Source organism: Pyrgilauda ruficollis, unplaced genomic scaffold, assembly GCF_017590135.1.
Source record: "Pyrgilauda ruficollis isolate IOZ18807 unplaced genomic scaffold, ASM1759013v1 scaffold78, whole genome shotgun sequence".
NCBI classification, from domain to species: Eukaryota; Metazoa; Chordata; class Aves; order Passeriformes; family Passeridae; genus Pyrgilauda; species Pyrgilauda ruficollis.
Window position 1 is genome coordinate 2668907 of NW_024529710.1, and position 18686 is coordinate 2687592.

At 40.8% G+C, this 18686-nt stretch overlaps 1 protein-coding gene across 1 annotated transcript in view; it reads left to right on the forward strand.

The window, feature by feature from the left end:
• Positions 1-9925: 9925 nt before the first annotated feature.
• Positions 9926-18686, forward strand: part of MFSD14B (major facilitator superfamily domain containing 14B) — a 29694-nt gene continuing 20933 nt past the window's right edge. The window contains exon 1 of the mRNA XM_041486754.1: positions 9926-10167. Coding sequence (XP_041342688.1) covers positions 9991-10167 — 177 coding nt within the window. The 5' untranslated portion in view covers positions 9926-9990. The remainder of the gene's footprint in view (positions 10168-18686) is intronic.

Sequence of the window (18686 nt, forward strand, 5' to 3'; positions counted from 1 at the left end):
ATAATCTTCTGCATTCAAATGATTCTGTAATCTTTGTATTCATTTTTGATCAGTAATTATGGTTATCAGCACTGAGATACAATTTATCACCAATTTTCAAAAGAGCACATCCAGTGAAACAAATGGGGCAGTTATACTTTATTCAGACCAGCCTCTGCATACTTGGAAAGTTGGTCAGACAGTGCAATTGTGGCTTCTGTTTCAAAGGCTCTGAGTCTTTAAGAACGTAAAGACTTGAGACTTAAAACTGAAGAGCAGATTTGTAGAGCTACACCAAACTTCCACCCATTCTTGTTTGGAGACAGCATATACTTACGCAACTATTGGAAAACATAATCAACAGCAAAGGGTCTCCTGACAAACTCCCCCACCTTTCTGCAGCCAACAGCTTGGAAGACTTTGTGCTGGTTAATAGGTCTTAATAGAGTTTTACTCCATCAACTTCTGCAATTATCTTTTAAACAACTTGTAGTTTTTTAACCAAAATATTCTGTAGAAATGAGTTTAATGATTTAGTTACAATTTGACTGGAAAAACAGTTGCTTCTGTTGGTTTTAAACTTGTTTCTTGATAATCCCATTTAATGCCTCCTTTTCCTTCCTAACAGAATATCAAGCAATGATAGCACTTTCTCCATGTCAGTCAGGATTTTATAACTGCTATTGTATCATTCCCTTCCCTCTGTTATCTGTCATTTATGAAAGCCATTCCCTGACTCTTTTGCTAATTACTTCCTTTTTGAGATGGGGATACAACAGCATAAAGACTTCACAGATTCATGACATACTGTAGTATTTTCACCTTCTTTCTTAACTAGCTAATTCCTATTATTTTAAAAAGGTCTATTTTCATTTTCAAACACATTTGAACATTCAGAATCACAGAATTGTTAGGGTTGGAAGTGATCTTTGGAGGTCATCTAGTCCAACTGCCCTGAGGCACGGTTACCTAGATAAGGTGACAGAGGAATATGTCCAAGTATTCCTTGGATTTGGAATGTTTCCAGAGAGGGAGACTATGACCTTTTGGGCAGCTTGTTCCAAGTGCTCTGCCAGCTTCAATGTAAAGAATTTCTTCCTCATGTTGAGCTAATGCTTCTTGGGTTTTCTGTCTAAGGCCATTGCTCTATGTCCTGTCACTGGACAATGATAAAAGTCTGGCATCATCCTCCTGACACCCGCCTTTGAGATATTTATATGCATTAATACGATGTCTTCTCAGTCTTCTGTAGGATAAACAAGCAAAGCTCCTGCAGTCTCTTCTCATAATAGACATGCTCCAGACCCTAAATTATCTTTGTGGCCTCTAATGGACCCTCTCCAGTAGCTCCACGTCTCTCTTGTATTGAGGAGTCCAGAACTGGATACAGCAGTCCAGATGTGCCTCATCAGGGCCAAGTAGATGGGCAGAATCACTTCCCTTGGTCTGCAGTAAGGGAAGAGTTAATGATATTTGTAGTATATGCCTTAAACAAACACTCGGTTGTAAAACTTGTTGCAGAAGACATTAGTGGTCCCTAAGCACAAACAGCAAAAGAAATAGTTTCTGTTCTGTCTTTGCCTAGGCAGGACAGAAACTGATACTTTTCACTGCAACGTTCTACTGCAGAATGCTACATAACTGCCAGAGTAAACCTCAATGACCATTGAATTAAAGCTTGAGCATGAGTGATAGACACAGCCATTCCTCCTCTCCCTCTCATGTTAACTAGGAACTGACTATTGCTCCTACTAATGAGAAACTGAAAGCCACTCCTACCTTTGCTTCTTGTGCAAATAAGGTACTATATAAAAATTACTCAGGGAATGAGCCAGGGGGTGGGGACCCAGCACCAGAAGACACTCAGGGCACTGAATGACTAATGGGATGATCCCACATCCATGGTGGTAACTATCTTCTACTTGCACTATCGCTCTCCTTCTCTCTCTCTCTCTCTCTCTTTTTGTAATACAAGCAGTTTTGCAAAATAAAGCCTGTACTGTTGAACTGATCATGTTGCATATTTGGTCACCTTTGCACCTTAATTTGGGCACAGAATTTCAACATCCATTGAATCATAACACCTGTTGGCCATACTCTTCCCAATGCACCCCAGGATATCCTTGGCCCTCCTGGCCATAAGGGCACTGCCAGGCCATAGTCAACATGTGATCCACCAAGACTCCCAAGTCCCTTTCTGGAGAACTGCTCCCAAGTCCTTTTCTTGCAGATAGCCTTTTCTGCAGAGCTGTTTTCTTCTGCAGAGCTGCTGGCACTTGGGGTTTTTCCTCCCCAGGTACAGGACCCTACACTTGCCTTTGCTGAACTTCATCAGGTGACTCTCCAATCTATTAAGGTCCTAACTCTCCAATCTATTAAGGTCCCCCTGAATGGCAGCATAACCTTGAGTTGTCCCACTTCCCCAGTTTTGCATCATCATCAAACTTGCTGAGTGTACACTCTATCCCCTTCTCCAAGTTGTTGATAAACAAGTTGAGTAAGACTGTGGTGTGGTGCATTTATTAGGTTTATTTCCCTTGATCATAATGTGTCATCTTTTTATCTTCCTCTCAGTGTGCTAATGGTTCATTGTTAAAGTTGCCCTCTCCTAGTTTAATCTCAATTCCCCTAAAAACCTCATTTACTCTCTAAAGTTCTGCTATTCTCTTCCCCTTAGTTGTCACACCTACCCATTCCTCTTCATACCTTCCTCATACCTACCCATTCTTCTAGAAAGTTCTGTGTCCATATTATGTTCTTCAATGCCCCATTGGTTTATGTGAATTATCCCCTCCCTATCATCCCCATTGGGTTTTGTTTATTCCATCCAACCTTAATCTCCTCCCCCATAGTACCCTCATTAGCTGATTGTTTGTACCCTCCCATTGAACCTCCCCAGTTTATTAGTTGCTACACTACAGTTGTGTTTGGGGTCTTCTGTCCCTAGATCCTCTAGCTATTAAAGACTCTCTAAAACTCATACAGAAGGCCTCCCTTGCCTCTTTGCCTCTTCTTAACCACACCCAAGCACCATAGAGCAGCTGCTCTAAAGCTGTCTCTAGGAGAAAATTAACTCCTAGGGATACCCACTCATCCTAGAGAGGATTGAGCTCACCATCCACTCCAGTGTTGCAGCAAGACTGGACGCAGTATAGATCCCAGGAGAAAACTACTGACTGCAGGCCTCCAACTGGATGGTACTCCACTGATCATGATCTTCAGAGCTCTGCTATTTAGCCAGTTCTTAATCCACCTCACTGTCCATTGATCTAGCCCACATTTTCTGATCTTAGCTATGAGGATGTTATGTTTACAGCTTTTTACAATGACTGTAAAAAGCTTTGCTGAAGTCAAGACAGACTACATCCACTGCTTTTCCCTCATCAACGCATCTGCCACGTCATCATAGAAGACTATCAGATTTGGTCAAACATAACTTCCCCTCAGTGAATCCATGCAGTTCTTAGGTTCCTAATAACACAACTGTAAATCGGTATATTTATGACTATTCTGCAATATTAAAAAAAAAAAGACAAACAAACCATACCTGAAAAATCTAACCCAAGAGCAAACCACACACACACAGACATGTCAGCTTCCAACCTGCAAGAGTTCACTGGCTGTGCCCTTGCTGAGCCATGCACAGCTTCCTGGGATAGAAGGGATGGGATGGGATGGGATGGGATGGGATGGGATGGGATGGGATGGGATGGGATGAATCAGCAGCTCTGAAGCAGCACAGCTCACCCAGCTGCCATAGCACCATTGCCTCACCTACTCACAAGGAGTTTCCTAGTGATGCTAAAGTCAGCCAGAGAGAAAATTCCCAATACAGTTTTGAGTACTAGAAATCAAGAATTCTTTATTGCAGCATGTTGCTCACCTGGGGGGTCCTTCCTCCATTCAACTGTTGGATGAGCAGAGATTTTATCATACACACTGCTTACATATTCATTAGCTATCCCCACCTCCTTGACTTTATTTGACATAGTCACAACTGTTATTGGAAGTTCTTATATGATTCTTCGTTATCTGTCTCCAACATCCAGTGTCCTTTTCAGGTGACTGTTCCTCTAACCCCAGCTTTTAAGCACAGTATCTTTGTTTTGCATAACTTTTACTTTGTCAGACTTACATAGCTGAGCTGGCATCCTGCTAGCATTTTGCATGACTTCTGTTTCCCTAAGTTACATAGTTACATCCTTTGTTTATTTCTCCAAAGCTAAACAGTTGTGTTCTGGAGTCCTTGATAAGACTAAAGGTTGTACTGTTCTACTACTCTTATTGAGTGAGTAATATGCTAGTAAAAATGTGCTAGTGTTCTTATCAGTAGGAGAGAGGTCAATCTGACATGGTGCTTGTGCTGCCCTTACTTTATTCTCTCTGTCCCTGCTAGGACATTTCACTAGGACCGGTTGAAGGCAGCAACTTTACTTTGATCCCTGTGTAACACCGTAAGATCTCTGAAACAAGAAGACTAAGACGCTGCAAGCAGTTTCCTGTGTAAATGTGAAAATTGAATTGGGAGGGAGATTCCTTTCTCCTTTCTGTATTAAAATAAGAGGGAAGATGTGTGACAACAAGCAAGTGTCCAAATACAGATATTAAACTTCTGTAAACTCTTCTGTGAATATTATGCATGACATAACATCAACAAAGTTTTAGAAACACATCCTTGAAATAATTAAAAAATCACATCTCTCTTTACATATAAAGCATTGTGCTCCACACGACAGTTACCAATTTCTACCTCCAGAAATGCTGCTTTCAAGTGGAGAATATTTGATCCAAATCTCCTTCTAACCTCACTAAAACAATTGCAGTGAATCCAATCACAGTTCGCTTTATGTCTGCCTATCCAGGCACACAGCTCTCACTGATTGCCAAAAAATTGGACATGCTCAGAGACAGGCCATACTCAGCATCTTCAGCCTGGCTATGACTACAGTTGCACTGTGTACCTCAAACAATCATGAAAATCTTTGAGAGAGCAAGGCTTCTTTTACATGGGCTCTATTTTCCATTAATCACAGGTAAATCAGCTTTCCTGTCCTTCTTCAAAGAGTGCAAGGTCTGTAGATTTTTATTTCTTGTCTGCTCACTTGTGTGGCTACATCTATGTTGAATTTTTTCTGAAACCAAAACCATTCAATGCCTAAAACTAATGTTCTTCATGATTAACATATGTAAGAATAGAGGATTTCATTCCAAAAAATCCAGCCTTTTTAAAAGGTGCTCCAAATAAGGCTGGTAAAACCCCTCCATAAAGTAAGATGGCAGCAGTCAAGTTTCCCGGCAGTCAGTTTGGACAGCTGCTGTACTCCACTGCAAAAGGTCATGTTCACCTTGATCCTCTGTACGTCTAAAAGTAGCTGGCAGCATGATTTCCTATTTGAGATGGCATTATCTCCCATACTGTTAAAATGACAAATATGGAACTTTTGGTGGTTTTGATGGATTGGGTGCTGAGGCAACTGCGTCTGGGATTTAGTGCCACTCAACACCTGCATTGGGAGTGGCTGCTGGGGTCAACTGTTAGGCCTCTGTAATGCCCAGAGACCACAGTGATGTTCTAGGGCCTTGACCTGGTTTGTGAGGCATTGAAGGAATGCAGAGCCCTTGGATGCCCACTCTCGGGAAAGCAGTTCCTTCAGGAGACAGCACCTTCCCTGGATGCCCCTGGCAGGTCTGTGGCAGCGGATGCCAAAGACATCAATGGAGATCCTTTTGGAGAAGAGAACAGTTTCCAGCCTCCCAGAAGGTTGCCAAGCCTGCAGATGAAGGCTCTGCAGAGGAGCAGATGAGCCTGGCCCAGGCAGAGGGCTCACTGGAGCAGATCAATCTGGAGAAGAGCTCCTGCAGCAGGAGGGTGAGGACAGCTTGCCTCCCTGACATGGTTTTTGCAGCTCAGTGACAGACCTAGGCAGGTGAGTGCCAAGGACAAGATGGGATGGCATGGGAAAGGGGAATGAGCGTTTCACTTCCTGGGGCCAGCCGCAATGCCACATCGCTGCAGTCCCATCATCTCCTGTCCTAGCAATATTGACAAAGAGCTGTCCTATGAGAGGTCTGAAGAGAACCAAAAATGTCCAGTGCCCTAGAAGAGGTGGGAAGACTACAGCAAAAGCCAGGTGTCCTGAGATGTGTTGGAAGACCACAGCGGCCAAGACCTGTTTCAACATGAAGATGAGGGCACAGAAGCATTAGGAGAGAGTTATAAGTTTAGGTTTATTAAACCTTAGCAGCATGTGACCAGCAGCCGCGTGCTCATCTACAAAATGGGTGCTCTGCTTTTTATACCCTTGGCCCCTCCCAAAGTCTTGTCAGTCAACTCTTTCTCTGCTGTCCATTTGTGCAGATCACTTTCTTACGACTTGATTGGAGGTCAAGTGTTGCCATGCCATGCCTCCTAGTACAAGCTCTCCCTCCCCTAAATGCCCCGACTAGTGACAATACAAGGTGGGAAGGGAAAGAGGACTATGGGGAGAACATATACAAATAGCATAACTATACATCTATAAAACTTTTTAACATACACATAGTATTCACCTCTTAATTGTGAGAGCGAATCATCACATTACTCGTTTATAACACAGAGCAATTAGTTTGCAAGGAAAACAGGTATGTAGCAGTTTTGGTTAGTATTATCTCTAGTAATATAATATCAAGGAAGCATTGGAATATGAAAATGCAGCATCACCCAAGGGAAAATAAAGAGATAGCACAAGAGTGTGAACAATAAAACAAAGCAAAAAAAGGGCCAGTATAAGAATGTGAAGCTCTCATCAGCCATAGGCCCTTCACCAAGATTTAGTTGCTGAGCAATCTTAGTCAAAGTGGTGGTTGCAGAACTGATCTGTTGGGAGCTGGGAGAAGTACCAAAAAAAACCAGTGCGGAAAAATCCCCAGGAAAATCTGCTGAACGCAAAATCTATTTGGTTTACAGTCAGGTTCAGGTGGGAACATCCAGGTGCTCAGGTGCCTGTCTCCAGGGCAGGGAGCTTCATGTCATTTTGTGGATCACTGGACACTTTGGGTGCCCCTGACACCATCAGAGAAAACACAGCTGCCCAAGACAACATGGGCTTCTAAAACAACACAGCTGCCCTGCGAGAGCAGTTGAGCCAATTACGGCCCATTATGGCGCATCAGCCATATGACTCTCAGGCCACATATGAACTGTCCCTGGTACTTGGGGAGGGGTGGTGGAAGAGGAAGGAGGGGAGGGGAAAGTAAAGGGAGAGGCAGGGGGCATGGGGAGTATTGGTGGTTTGTACAAGGGAGGACAACTTAGCATAACAAGAGGCTCCATCCTGTCTCCATAGGATTGTTTCCTATCTCACTCATAGCCTATCAGTCACTCTCTGCCCTATCACATCAGAGGTTAGCCACTACACAATCAAAAGCTCAACTCTTCCATCTTCAAGCTGAGCTTCAGCAAAGCTCCCTGGTTTCCACAAATGGGGAATGTTTTGAGTCATTATCCAGTGGCCTCAATTCAGTTCAGCCTCCCATAGAGAGGCAGTAGCAACCCTCAGGGCATATCCCTGCAGTGAGTGGTCCCAAGGACACAAAGGATGACCCAGACACATCCAAGAGTTGAGCATTGCCCCAGCAAGGGCAGGCCTGGCCCAGCTGTCCCACAGAGCAGCATCCAGCTCAGGCCAGCAGCTCCACGCACACCAACACTGGCCATGCACCATATCTACCACTCCTTGGGAAGAGCCCTCAGTGCCATCCAGCCCCTCGGCATTAACGCCCTGCCAGGACAGCAGCAGCGCTCCCTGTTCAGGAGGGCACTTGGGAATGTGTGCAGGGTTTCTTGGCACCTGAGCTCCATGAGAGCAGCAGCGCCTGGCTGCCAGCACTGTGCCAGAGCCTGGAGATGACTGCTCCGAGCACCAGCAGCATCAGTGTGAGACAGCAGCACAGGGCGGCATGGCATGGATGGATCCCAAGGGCATCTTCCTTGGCATACTCTTGGCCATGATTTATTGAGATCAACTTATGATTCACCTTCAGACAGTGTTGTTAATCCAGGACTTCATTCTTCTGCTTAGAAATATTTTGTTCAAACAGTGTTGCAGGTGGTTCACACTTCACAAAACCTCACTAAACTATGTGGAAAAAAACCCCATTAAATCTGGTTCATATTTTTACCATGAATATTTTGTCATTATTTTATGATTTTTCTTCAATAAAACAGGCAATTTAACTCCATTAACTGTAAAAAAATGGATTAAAATGTAATAAAACTTGCAGGTCCCTAAGCTGAGACAAAGTACAATTTTAAATTTCAGAGAATATTTTTTATTATCTCTTAGCAGGTGACTAGCTACTGGCAGATATAAGAATTATCTCAGAAAACTATCTATGCAGTTTCGAGAATCTTTTTAAAGTAGAAATACCTAGCTTAGAAGCCTACAAACCCAATGACTAATTAGATTTTTTTTTTTTTCCCCAGGATGACCTATCTTCACTTACCAACACTTTCAGCTGACATTTCAACAGTCACTCAAGTTTATTGTATTTTTACAACTCTTCATAGTTTTGATTAAACTGAATAGCATTCTCTAATAAACTCTGTATCTTTGTTGTTAATGACCCCTTGCAGATAACTTAAAAATATTGCTAAGAATACTCTAAACTGGGAGGAACTGTGCTAGTAATGTCTCTTCACAAACTTAGGATTTATTCCTTTGCCTTGTTGCCACTTCTTTGGATAACCAGCTCCTAATAAGGATTATACGTATGGCTCAGCATGTGAACAAAACTGTTCTAACTTTAAATTCTGTATGCAACAAGACATAATGTAGTTAATGGGTTTTTCGAGCCCAAATCAATAGCTATTACAGCTGATCATTTGATAGCGGTTTGTATATAAGGTGGATTAAATACTTCACTGATATATGTAAATATTTTAATGGTGAAAATTTCAAAATACAGTGATGAATTAAGGTAATACATTTGACATGAACTCACGTGGTAGACAGGTTTCTTGCTGATTCATTAAGCTTATAAATTCATACCTTTCTGACTGAGGAATCTGTTTGAATTTAAAAAGTTATCATCCCTTATAAGCCTCAATACAAAAACTAAAACAAACCAGCAACAAAAATCAACAAAACTGTACAGGGTAAAGTCCCTTGCCTTTTAAGTCAGTAGAAAAATGGTAAAATCTTGAAAAGAGCAAAAATTTTACCGTATTTCATGGTGACTATTTTTGAAGAAATGAAACGTTTAACGTTTTGTAAGAGCTTCTCGGCTACCAAAAAAAAAAAAAAAAAAAAAAAAAAAAAAAAAAAAAAAAAAAAAAAAGGGAAAGCAAGCATGAAATTCTATATACAGTTGGCTTGGGCTGGCAGGAAATGTAAAGAAAATATATTGATTTACTAATCCCTATATAAAGAAAAATATTTTCATGCATCCATTCAGTTCACAGTAACTTGTTGCTGGCTGAGGGAGCTGGGATGTTCAGCCTGGAGAAAAGGAGGCTCAGGGCTGACCTGATCACTCTCTGCAACCACCTGACAGGAGGGTGTAGCCAGGTGGGGGCCGGCCTCTTTGCCAGCCAGTCTCAGCCAGTGACAGGTCAAGACGACACAGGCTTAAGCTGTGCCGGGACACGTTTAGGTTGACATTAGGAAGAATTCTTCCCAGAAACGGGTGACTGGACATTGGAATGGGCTGCCCAGGGAACTGGCGGAGTCACGGACCCTGAAGGGGTTTAAGGGAAGACTGGATGTGGCACTCATTGCCATGGTCTAGGTGACAGGGTGTGTGTTCGGTCGCAGGTTGGACTCGATGACCTCAGAAACCCCTTCCAGCCTCAGTATTCCCGGAGGGAAGCCGGCTGCAGCGCGCGCCTCCGTTCAAATCCGCCTCAGGGGCGGGGGCGGTTCAGCGCGAGGAGGGCGGGGCCGCGCGGTCACGTGAGCCCGGCGGAGGCGGCCGCTGCAGCCGCCGCCGGCCCGGCCCGGCCGCTCCGGGAGGGGCCATGGTGGGAGCGACATGAGCCCCAAGCCCGAGCCGGAGCCGCCGCCAGCCCGGGACCAGGAGGCAAAGGACGAGAAGGAGCCGCCGCCGTCGTCGTCGCCGTCGTCGTGGGAGGGCGGCGGCGACGCCAGGTGGGGCGGCTGCATCATGCTGGGAAAGAGGGTCGGCCTGACGGCGGGCGGCTGTGGCGCGGTGAGTGCACGGTGGGAGCGGGGGCTCCGCGGAGGTGGCGGCGGCTGCTGCGTGCGGATCCTGCCGGCCCCGAGGGCGGCCGTGCGTTGCGGGCTGGGCCGGGCGTGAGGCTGGGTATCAGCGCCCGGCCCGGCCGTGAGAGGTAGCTCGCCCTCAGCTGCCCGCCGAGATGTTTCCTGGAGCATCCTGCCCCTGGATGCCTTATGGAAGTTGAGGTGCGGCGGGTTCTTCGGATCGGCCCTGCCATACCTTGCTCTGCCCGTCCCTGACAGGCCCGCTACATTCTTTACGAGTTTGTCCCCGGCGAAGTAACCTGAGTAACAGCACCTGTGAGCAGGTGGCTGTAAATAAGTTTTCTTTTAAAATATATGAATCCGGAAGAAAGGCAAAACTTAAGTTTTCCTTAGGAGCTCTTGGAGTTGCTCCGTGTTGAACCTAACCCACGGGATTACCGTATGCGGTTTTTATAAGTGGCTGTGCTTTCTTTTTCGTGTCTTCACACTGAGATCTTGTGCAAAAAAAGGAGCTGGAAGGGAGTGAGTGATCCGTGCCCTGAAAGTTGTGTTGGTAAATGTGGTAGTCCTGACTAATTGCTTTCTGAAGAAAAAGGCTTAAGCCTTTCTTTCAGTACGTCAGTGTGCTCACAAGGTGCCTTAAAGGCAGATCAGAGATCACATCCCTTGAGCTTTCTGCTGTACATGACAGGTGACTTGTTTCAGGCAGGATGGTACTGGCTGAGGCGATATAACTCATCCTGTTTTGTTGGAGTTAGCCCAGAGGTCAAGATGGAGTAGAAAAACCCAGGGGAAGGCACAATGTAATAAAATAGGTGATTCTGGCACTAAGTTTTTGAAGGGGTACAGGTGCAAAACAAGGCAATGCCTTACCATGCTGAATCTCTTTCAGCAAATTGAAATCACATACATTTTTTTTGTGTCTGAATTGCCTGAGATATACTTCTCTTGAGATATACTTATGTTCATGTGTACCTGAATAATTTAGTATTAGTTTGCTCACAAAGTTGGGTATGCTTAAAGCTTTGCATATGCCAAAAGTTATAAAACAGTGCTAGGTTTGTGTCAGGGAGTCAGCATCTCCTTTGTGTGTTACCTGTCCTCCCACAGATAAGCATCTGTGCTATCAGAGAGAAGATAGTGGGCTGTTTTATGTGAAAGTGAAGAGGTATTTTTAGCTGTTATATTTAGTACGTTAACAGTGTAGCATTAATGTGATATCATTACTAGAGCTGAATAATATTAAAAAAAAAATCTTGAAACCATCTGTTTGATGCACATACATTCTTTCTACCTTACTTGTATTTGATGAAGATCTTAAGGTACTTTTAGTAGATGATTATTGCAGAGGCGATGTAGAAAAGTGTTCTGTGGAATTCATTAGTATAATAATTTCTTTTATGTAAGTTAATTCCAAAATGACTGCTTCACACTTCTTATAGTGTATGACTTCTGTATCTGAGTCTTTCAATTGTCTTTTAGAAATGGTTATGCTCTTCAAAAATCAGGGTGGACTCTTCAAGAAACACAGCTGATATCTGCTGTATGATAGAATTACTGTTTGGGTTTGTGTGCAGTATCTCCCATTAAAGAGTCTAGAGTGTATGGAATGCAGTAACCCAGTGTGAAGTCAGACTACACTAATATCTCTGAAAGACTTTTGAAAAGTTAGTGTTTTACTTAAGAAAGAGAAGATTTCAGTTTTATCAGCTCTGGAGATGTGTGAAATAAAGAGAAGATTGATCTCCTAACTATATAAAAGAAAAATAGTTGAAATTTTTGGTGTATGAAGAGAGTCTAGGAAATGGAAGGTACAGGTAGGGAAATTTAAAAAGAAATCAAAGAACTGATTTCTTTCTCTAATTTTGAAAAGTAAATTCAAATGGAAATTAAATCCATAACTGACAAAGGTGCTAACCCATTTTTTTATTAGTGGATGGAATATCTGATAAAGTTGGGTCAAGCGTTAAAAAAGTGTTTTTGAGTACTTAATATATGCTCAACTATAAGTTTGAAAATTTAGCTTCAAAATGACATAAATTTTTAATTTTGTAAAATGATCTGATGTTTGATTTTCTGAGTGTATTTTTTGTCCCTTCCCTCTTAGTTGTGCCTTTGGAGGACTTTGAATCCTCTAAAGCATCTCATACAAGACAGACCTCATGGGTCTCTAGCCTTATCTCAGTAGTGCAGTTATGTCACTTTAGGGTCGGCATCTGTTCCTGGCTGAGCAGTCTGTTCTGTAATTGCAGTTCCTGCACCTCCCTGTGATTCTCACATGGTTGTCATATTGCTACAGCTCTCTCTGCCTAGACTTTATTGAAAAAGCTTATTCACAGTAAAATATGAGGGGCTGGATCATGGTTTTAGATGTGGTTGCAGCGATCTGTTTGATTTCAGTGGGCATTTGGAAGAGGAAGCTTGCTGCTTGGACTGCTGCTGAAGAAATAAATGCAGAAGTAAAATTTTTGTAGCTGCTTCTTTGGTCTCTGAAGAATGTCTTAATTTTTCATTTTTAATTTTACGCTTTTCTTCAGATCAGTCAGACAAAGTGGAAGAGTATGACCAAGTCTGTTAGGTTGTGCAAGGCTTTCTGCTTTTACCCCTTCAGCTTGGGTGTAAGAAGCTTCTGGTTTTTGATGTAGCTGTAACTAACTTCAGCTTGCTGAATGCATTGGCTTCACTGAATTGAAGAGCTGAAATACAAATGCTGAACAAATGACTTCTTATGAATTGAGTTACTACCTCGAAATTAATAACAGCAATATTATGTTTAACTAAATTCCAATGGAATTAAATAATTTTTCTTGGCTGTATTACCATGACTTCAGTGAGCCTCAGAAATTTAAGTAAATGATGCCATGGGACATTTTGTTAGTTCTTGTGCAATCTTGTTACATCTGAATTATGAATGCTAGTAGTAGTGTAAAGCTTAGCATGGCATTCAGAATATTTGTGCTATGCATTTCATTCTGGGCAGCTTGTTGTTGGTAAAATGTCACACTAAGGAAACTTTTCAGCAAAATAGTGTCACACTGTTTAAATGAAGTGCTGTTGTGGGAGAAGTCCTAAATAGAGTGTGAAAAAAAGTCGCACATATGTACCTCTTTGAGAATTAATCAGACACTAATTTCACATTCTTGGACACTTCAAAATGCCTCAGCTTTTATGAAGCCTGAGACCTTTATATATTTTGGAAAGATAATATAAACCTTCTGAAATGTACATCTTGGAATTTTGCCAGCCTTTATTATTTAAATTGAATATTGGTTTACTCAGTGAAGCACAACTGTGTGTACCCAAAGAATTACATGTTCTTGCCCTTAGTGTTAGCATTTTTCTTTTTTATACTCCATAAAAAATACAGCACAGTAAAACTAAGGCAGCATGATTTAATGTTACGAGACCTTACTGAAACAGGTCTGAATTCAGTAAGCTGGTTTCTTAAATTTCTTGCTTGTAGAATTTAAATTGTATTGCTGGTGGTAAAAACATGGTTCATTTGTTGGGTGTTAAGTCCTTTGTGGAGCACTGTTTTCTCCCACACAGCTTATTTTTACTGTTAAATCTGAATAATTAGAGATGAACAATATTACATTCTCAAGACTGCCAATGTCATTCTGAATCTTTCCATCCTGTTAGATTGACATTAAGTCTGAACTGTTACCAGGAATGTTTAGCTGTTCTATTTAAAAACAAATCACTCTGGTTTATATTTTTGCTGAGAGGGCACTTCTGCTGTTACAAGTCTACTGTTACTGATGCTTTGGGTTCTATCAGTGTGGATGATTTTGCATTCCAAGAGAAGCACTGTAGACTAAATCAGTCAAAACTTAAATTTTCAAGTTGTAGTTAGATAATTAGTTATGAAGAGCCAAACATAGCCTGTGGGCATTTGAGTAACTATCTGCACTATGAAGAAGCATGTGTATCAACTAAGCTGCCAGGGCTTTTTAGAGGAATTTCTCAGTGTTGTGCATATTTCTAAGTTTTATGAAGAAAATTTAAACAGATAATTTGGCTTCCAACTTGCTGTAGTGTAATATGCTGTATGAAGTATTTTAATTAAGCAGTGAGGTACTGTCTAGAGTGGAGCTTTCAGAATGTGGCAGGATGTATGGCAGTTGTTTTCTTGGGTGGTCTTCCTACCTCAGCAGCTTCAGCCATGAAGACTGAACCAGAAATGGTTTTCATGCTTTACGTGCCTTAGAAGATTCTTGCGTCTAAACTTGTCCAGTCTAAACTAAAACGGGAATGTGTTCCCACCAGGAAATATAGTATGGCAAGACATTTTAGACCTCAAGAATAGATTGTGTAAAGTGCCACTTATTTTATTGTATTTTAGTATTAGGAGGTAGTGGCAAATTTTTTTAACACCCTTCATGTCATGTCACTCCCAGTTCAATGCTTTCGCAAATATTTTTATTGCAGTTTGGAGGAAGCTGCTTCAGCATTCCTCTGTATCTTTGGTAGTGTTCTTTTTCTTTCTGTGGTCCTCTTGTGATTCTGTAAAATAGATTATTCCACCATGAATATTGCTTAAAGCTTCTGAACGAAACAGTCATGGGATAAGGGGGGGATCTTTATGTAGAGCTAATAAAAATGGTCAGAACATCAGAAGAAGAGGATTAGTTAGGCAGGCACATCACATGTTAATGCAGTAATATAGTGATAATCTTTCTCCTAACAGGGAAAGTTCTTTTGAAGATGTGTTAGCAAGTCGCTGCTGAATGCTAGACTCATTTCTTTCATTGAACTCTTTTTTTCCAGGATCACATTCCTATGTTGTAATCGTCCTATATGTGGAATTAAAATGGTTTCTTCTTGTTTGCATTGCTTAAATTAATATACATTAATTTCAATCTGCCATTTAATTTGTTCTATGTGTTTCACAAACTTTTGTTGTTCTTTACCATTGCCCTATAACTCTTCCAAAGTGAATTGCTTTTTTGTCATCAATGAACTTCATCACTTCACTTTCATCCTTCTTTGCAGCTCACTTCTGCGTGTGTTGAACAACACAGGCACTAAGACAGAGCAGTAGGAGTCATTCGGTAATGTTGCTGTGCTGTGTGAACGGATTACAGTTGGTTTATTTTTTTTTTTTTCAATTGTCTTGGGGTTTTTTTGTGTGTGTTTTGAGGTTTTTTGTGGTTTAGGGTTTTTTGTTTGGTTTTTTTTGCCCTGTGTGTGTGTTTGTGTGTTTGTTTGCTTTTCTTTTCTTTTCAATTCCTGTGAAAAGTTTGCTTGCTTTAAGAGCCTTTAGTGAGCTTCTCTGAGTGTGTTTATTGAATTTTCAGAAGGCTTATTGATATGATCTGCCTTATCTATACATGTGCTTTTGAGAACTCCAGCAACTTTATAAGGTACAATTTCTCTTTTCAAAATCTTCACAGGCTTTTCCATTTTGAATGAATTGTTCTGATACTCTAGACCTGTGCAATATGGTTTAGCCTAGCTTTCTGTTGAGAAAGTCTGTCATGATCTTCCAGTCCAGATACAGATCTGCTTAAGGTGTTTGTTTTGCAACTGAAATACAAGTTTGGACAGTGTATAATCTGAATTAGTTACGATTTATGTTGCAGCTCACAAGGCATACCTAAAATGCTGTACTGGATTGGAAAGCACTTTCATTTGTGTTCTGTGTATTTTTGCACTGAATTTTTGCAAGTTCCAGCAAGTAGAGCATTTGTGGTGAACAGCTGGAATTGAGGTAGATCCAAAATGCTTCTGTTTGAAAATTAAAGAAAATAGTCACTAGAAAGGGACAAACATGAAGTATCCCCAGAAAACTACCTGGGTAATATGTGTGGAAGAGACTCCCATCATGAAGTGAGATGGATTGGTGGCATAATACTTGTGCAAGAATAAGATAAAATGATTAAATAGTCTTGTAGTGAGACATACCAAGAGAAATTTGCATTTGAAATGGTTGTATTTTGAGGGGTTTGTATTTTGGGGGAAAGTAACAAAATAGTAATGAAGGTAAGTGTGTAAAGGGAATGAATTTTATAATTTGTCATGAACTTCAAGATTTGAATGATTGATACATGAAAGCATGTTTCTTGGAATGTTTTACTGGTTCTGTTAGTTCAATTCTTTTTTTTCTTGAAAATATCAGAGTAGACATAGTGGACTGCAGCGCAGGTGGTAGTATAAAAATGACTATTTGAATCAGTTAATTTTTGTAGTGGAAAATGTTTCTGTAGGTATTTAGAAAACAATTAATTAAACTCATACTAATTAATTTGAATGTTGTTTTACATATTGTAGGACAGCGAGTGCTCTTTGCAAAGGTATGTCTGTACTGCAAGCAGCACAAGCAACTAGCAGACTCTCCTGAGGGACCGTAATGCCTGGTGGGAAGGAGTTTCCCAGAGGACGGTGTGGGGGGACAAAAGCAAGTTCCCATGGTTGTCAATTCAGAATTTCAGTTTATGTTTGTTATCTGCCTGAAAGATAATAGGATTATGTGACTGGAAAGGTACTTTAGGGAGATACCTTCCTCTTCAGGACACGATCACTGTGAGGCCTGAGCAGGTTGCCCAGGGCTTTTCCAGGTGTATATTGAAACAAACCCTTCACGTGCAGCTCTGCTGCTTCACCCTTATGGGAGGAAAAAAAGCCTACTGTATTTATCCAGTTGAATCTTTTGCTTAATTTGCCTAGCAGGACTGTGTAGCCCTCATCAAAATAGAAAAAAATTTGAAAAGGTGCTCTGGAGGACTTCAGGATTTGAACAGTGAGAAGTGATTTCGTTCTCAAAAAAGCATATTTTTTCAGAGAAATAAACAGTTAGGCATTCTTGAAATTGATGTTAAGGTGCTTTTGCAGGCATTCAAACAATTTCAATTATTACACTATAGATTTGAATTAACAGATAAGTAGTTATCTAAAAACTGTATGAATAATAAATACTGCCTGTTCTTGGTTTGCTCTGAGGATCTGGGACTGGCTATAAGCTTGCATTTTGCTGCAGAGTATTTTGGGGTGAATTGTATTAGCTGTTCTTCAGAATGTCTTAGATAAGGTATTGCTACTAATACTAGAATGCATTTCCCTCCTCCTTTTCTATGAGCAATTATTACCAGCTGGATTTATAATTTTGACATTCTTTCATGGATTTCTTAATGTTCAACAGCTGTTTCACTTTGAAAAAAGATTGTACTGTCTCCCAGTAGTTATCCCAGTTTCCTTTTCCTTTAAATTAACTTTCAGATTTACTCTGACTCCAAGAAAGGCAGAAGAAAAAAAACGTTTTTTTTTTTTTTAGAATTGGGCAGTGAAAAGAGGCATTGAAGGACTAAAATGTATAACTGGAGAAATAACAGATGTTTTGTTATAATTTTTAGGACTTCAGTTTTTACAATTATGGCCTAAAACTTATATTGTTAAGCATTTGAGATTAAGTAATGTTTTGGTCATTAATGATTGTGCAAGTGTAAAACCTTGACAAACAGCTGTGTTTGAAGGCTGTTACAATGTTCATACGTAGTTTTGCAGCCCACACACAGTTCTGTCACGTTAAGATGATCCATGTGAGTAGAAAAATAAGCCCTTAACAATTTTAAGGCTTTCCTGAGGGCACTTACTTAAAGCACTTTCAATTTTGAGGGCAGTGAATGAGGCAAGCAACTTCTGTGTTGACCATATCTGCACTATTTCTGAAATCCTTTAAAGATATTTTTAATCATAAGGAATTTAGGTTGTTCCAATATTGTTGATTCAAGAAGCCTAAAGGTCCTTGTGTTTCAAGGTTTATAACCATTTTTTGCATACTCAAAGTTCTTTGTGTAAATTGCATGGAGTATTGTTGTAGGGTGTTTTCTCAATGCAGAAATGAAACTCGCCCATTAGTTCTGATACAGCTTTATGAAAAAGGAAAGTGTGAAGTGTTTTTAGAAAACTCTTTGATTTTGAACTGAGTAGAGTTTTCGTTGATTTCTTTTAATATGTGGACCAGGCTGTGTACGTGATCAGTCATAAACTATTTTGCTTTCTTAAAAAGTAAGTTGATGCTTGATTAAAAATTGGAAGCTTCTGTGATATAGTTTTTAGCAGCTATGGTAAAGATGAACATTCAGAAGTAACTGTCTTCATCAGTCCATTTAATAATGTCAGTAAACTTTCATTGTTTCATGATCTTAGTTTTCCAATGCAGCCCTTAGCACAAGATTTTTAATTAATCTACAGATTTAGGACACTAAAGAAAACTGAAAGAAAATAATCAACTACTTTCAGTGTGGATCATATATTGGTAGTGCTGGTATATTTGACACAGAATGCTTGTCTTATTTTTAGCAGGTACATGTTCCTTTCAAGATCTGAATTTTAGTTTTCCAGGTCATGGCTTGAATCCAAAAGGCTGTGGTGTTTTCTGTTTTTTTTTTAGTAGGTCAGTGCAGCTAACTGTAAGCTGTGTGATACTGCCAGAGGTCATTTGCAGACTGTTTTAATCTCCATGCTTGTCATTGAGTGTGTATGTACATCATCTAAACCAATGTA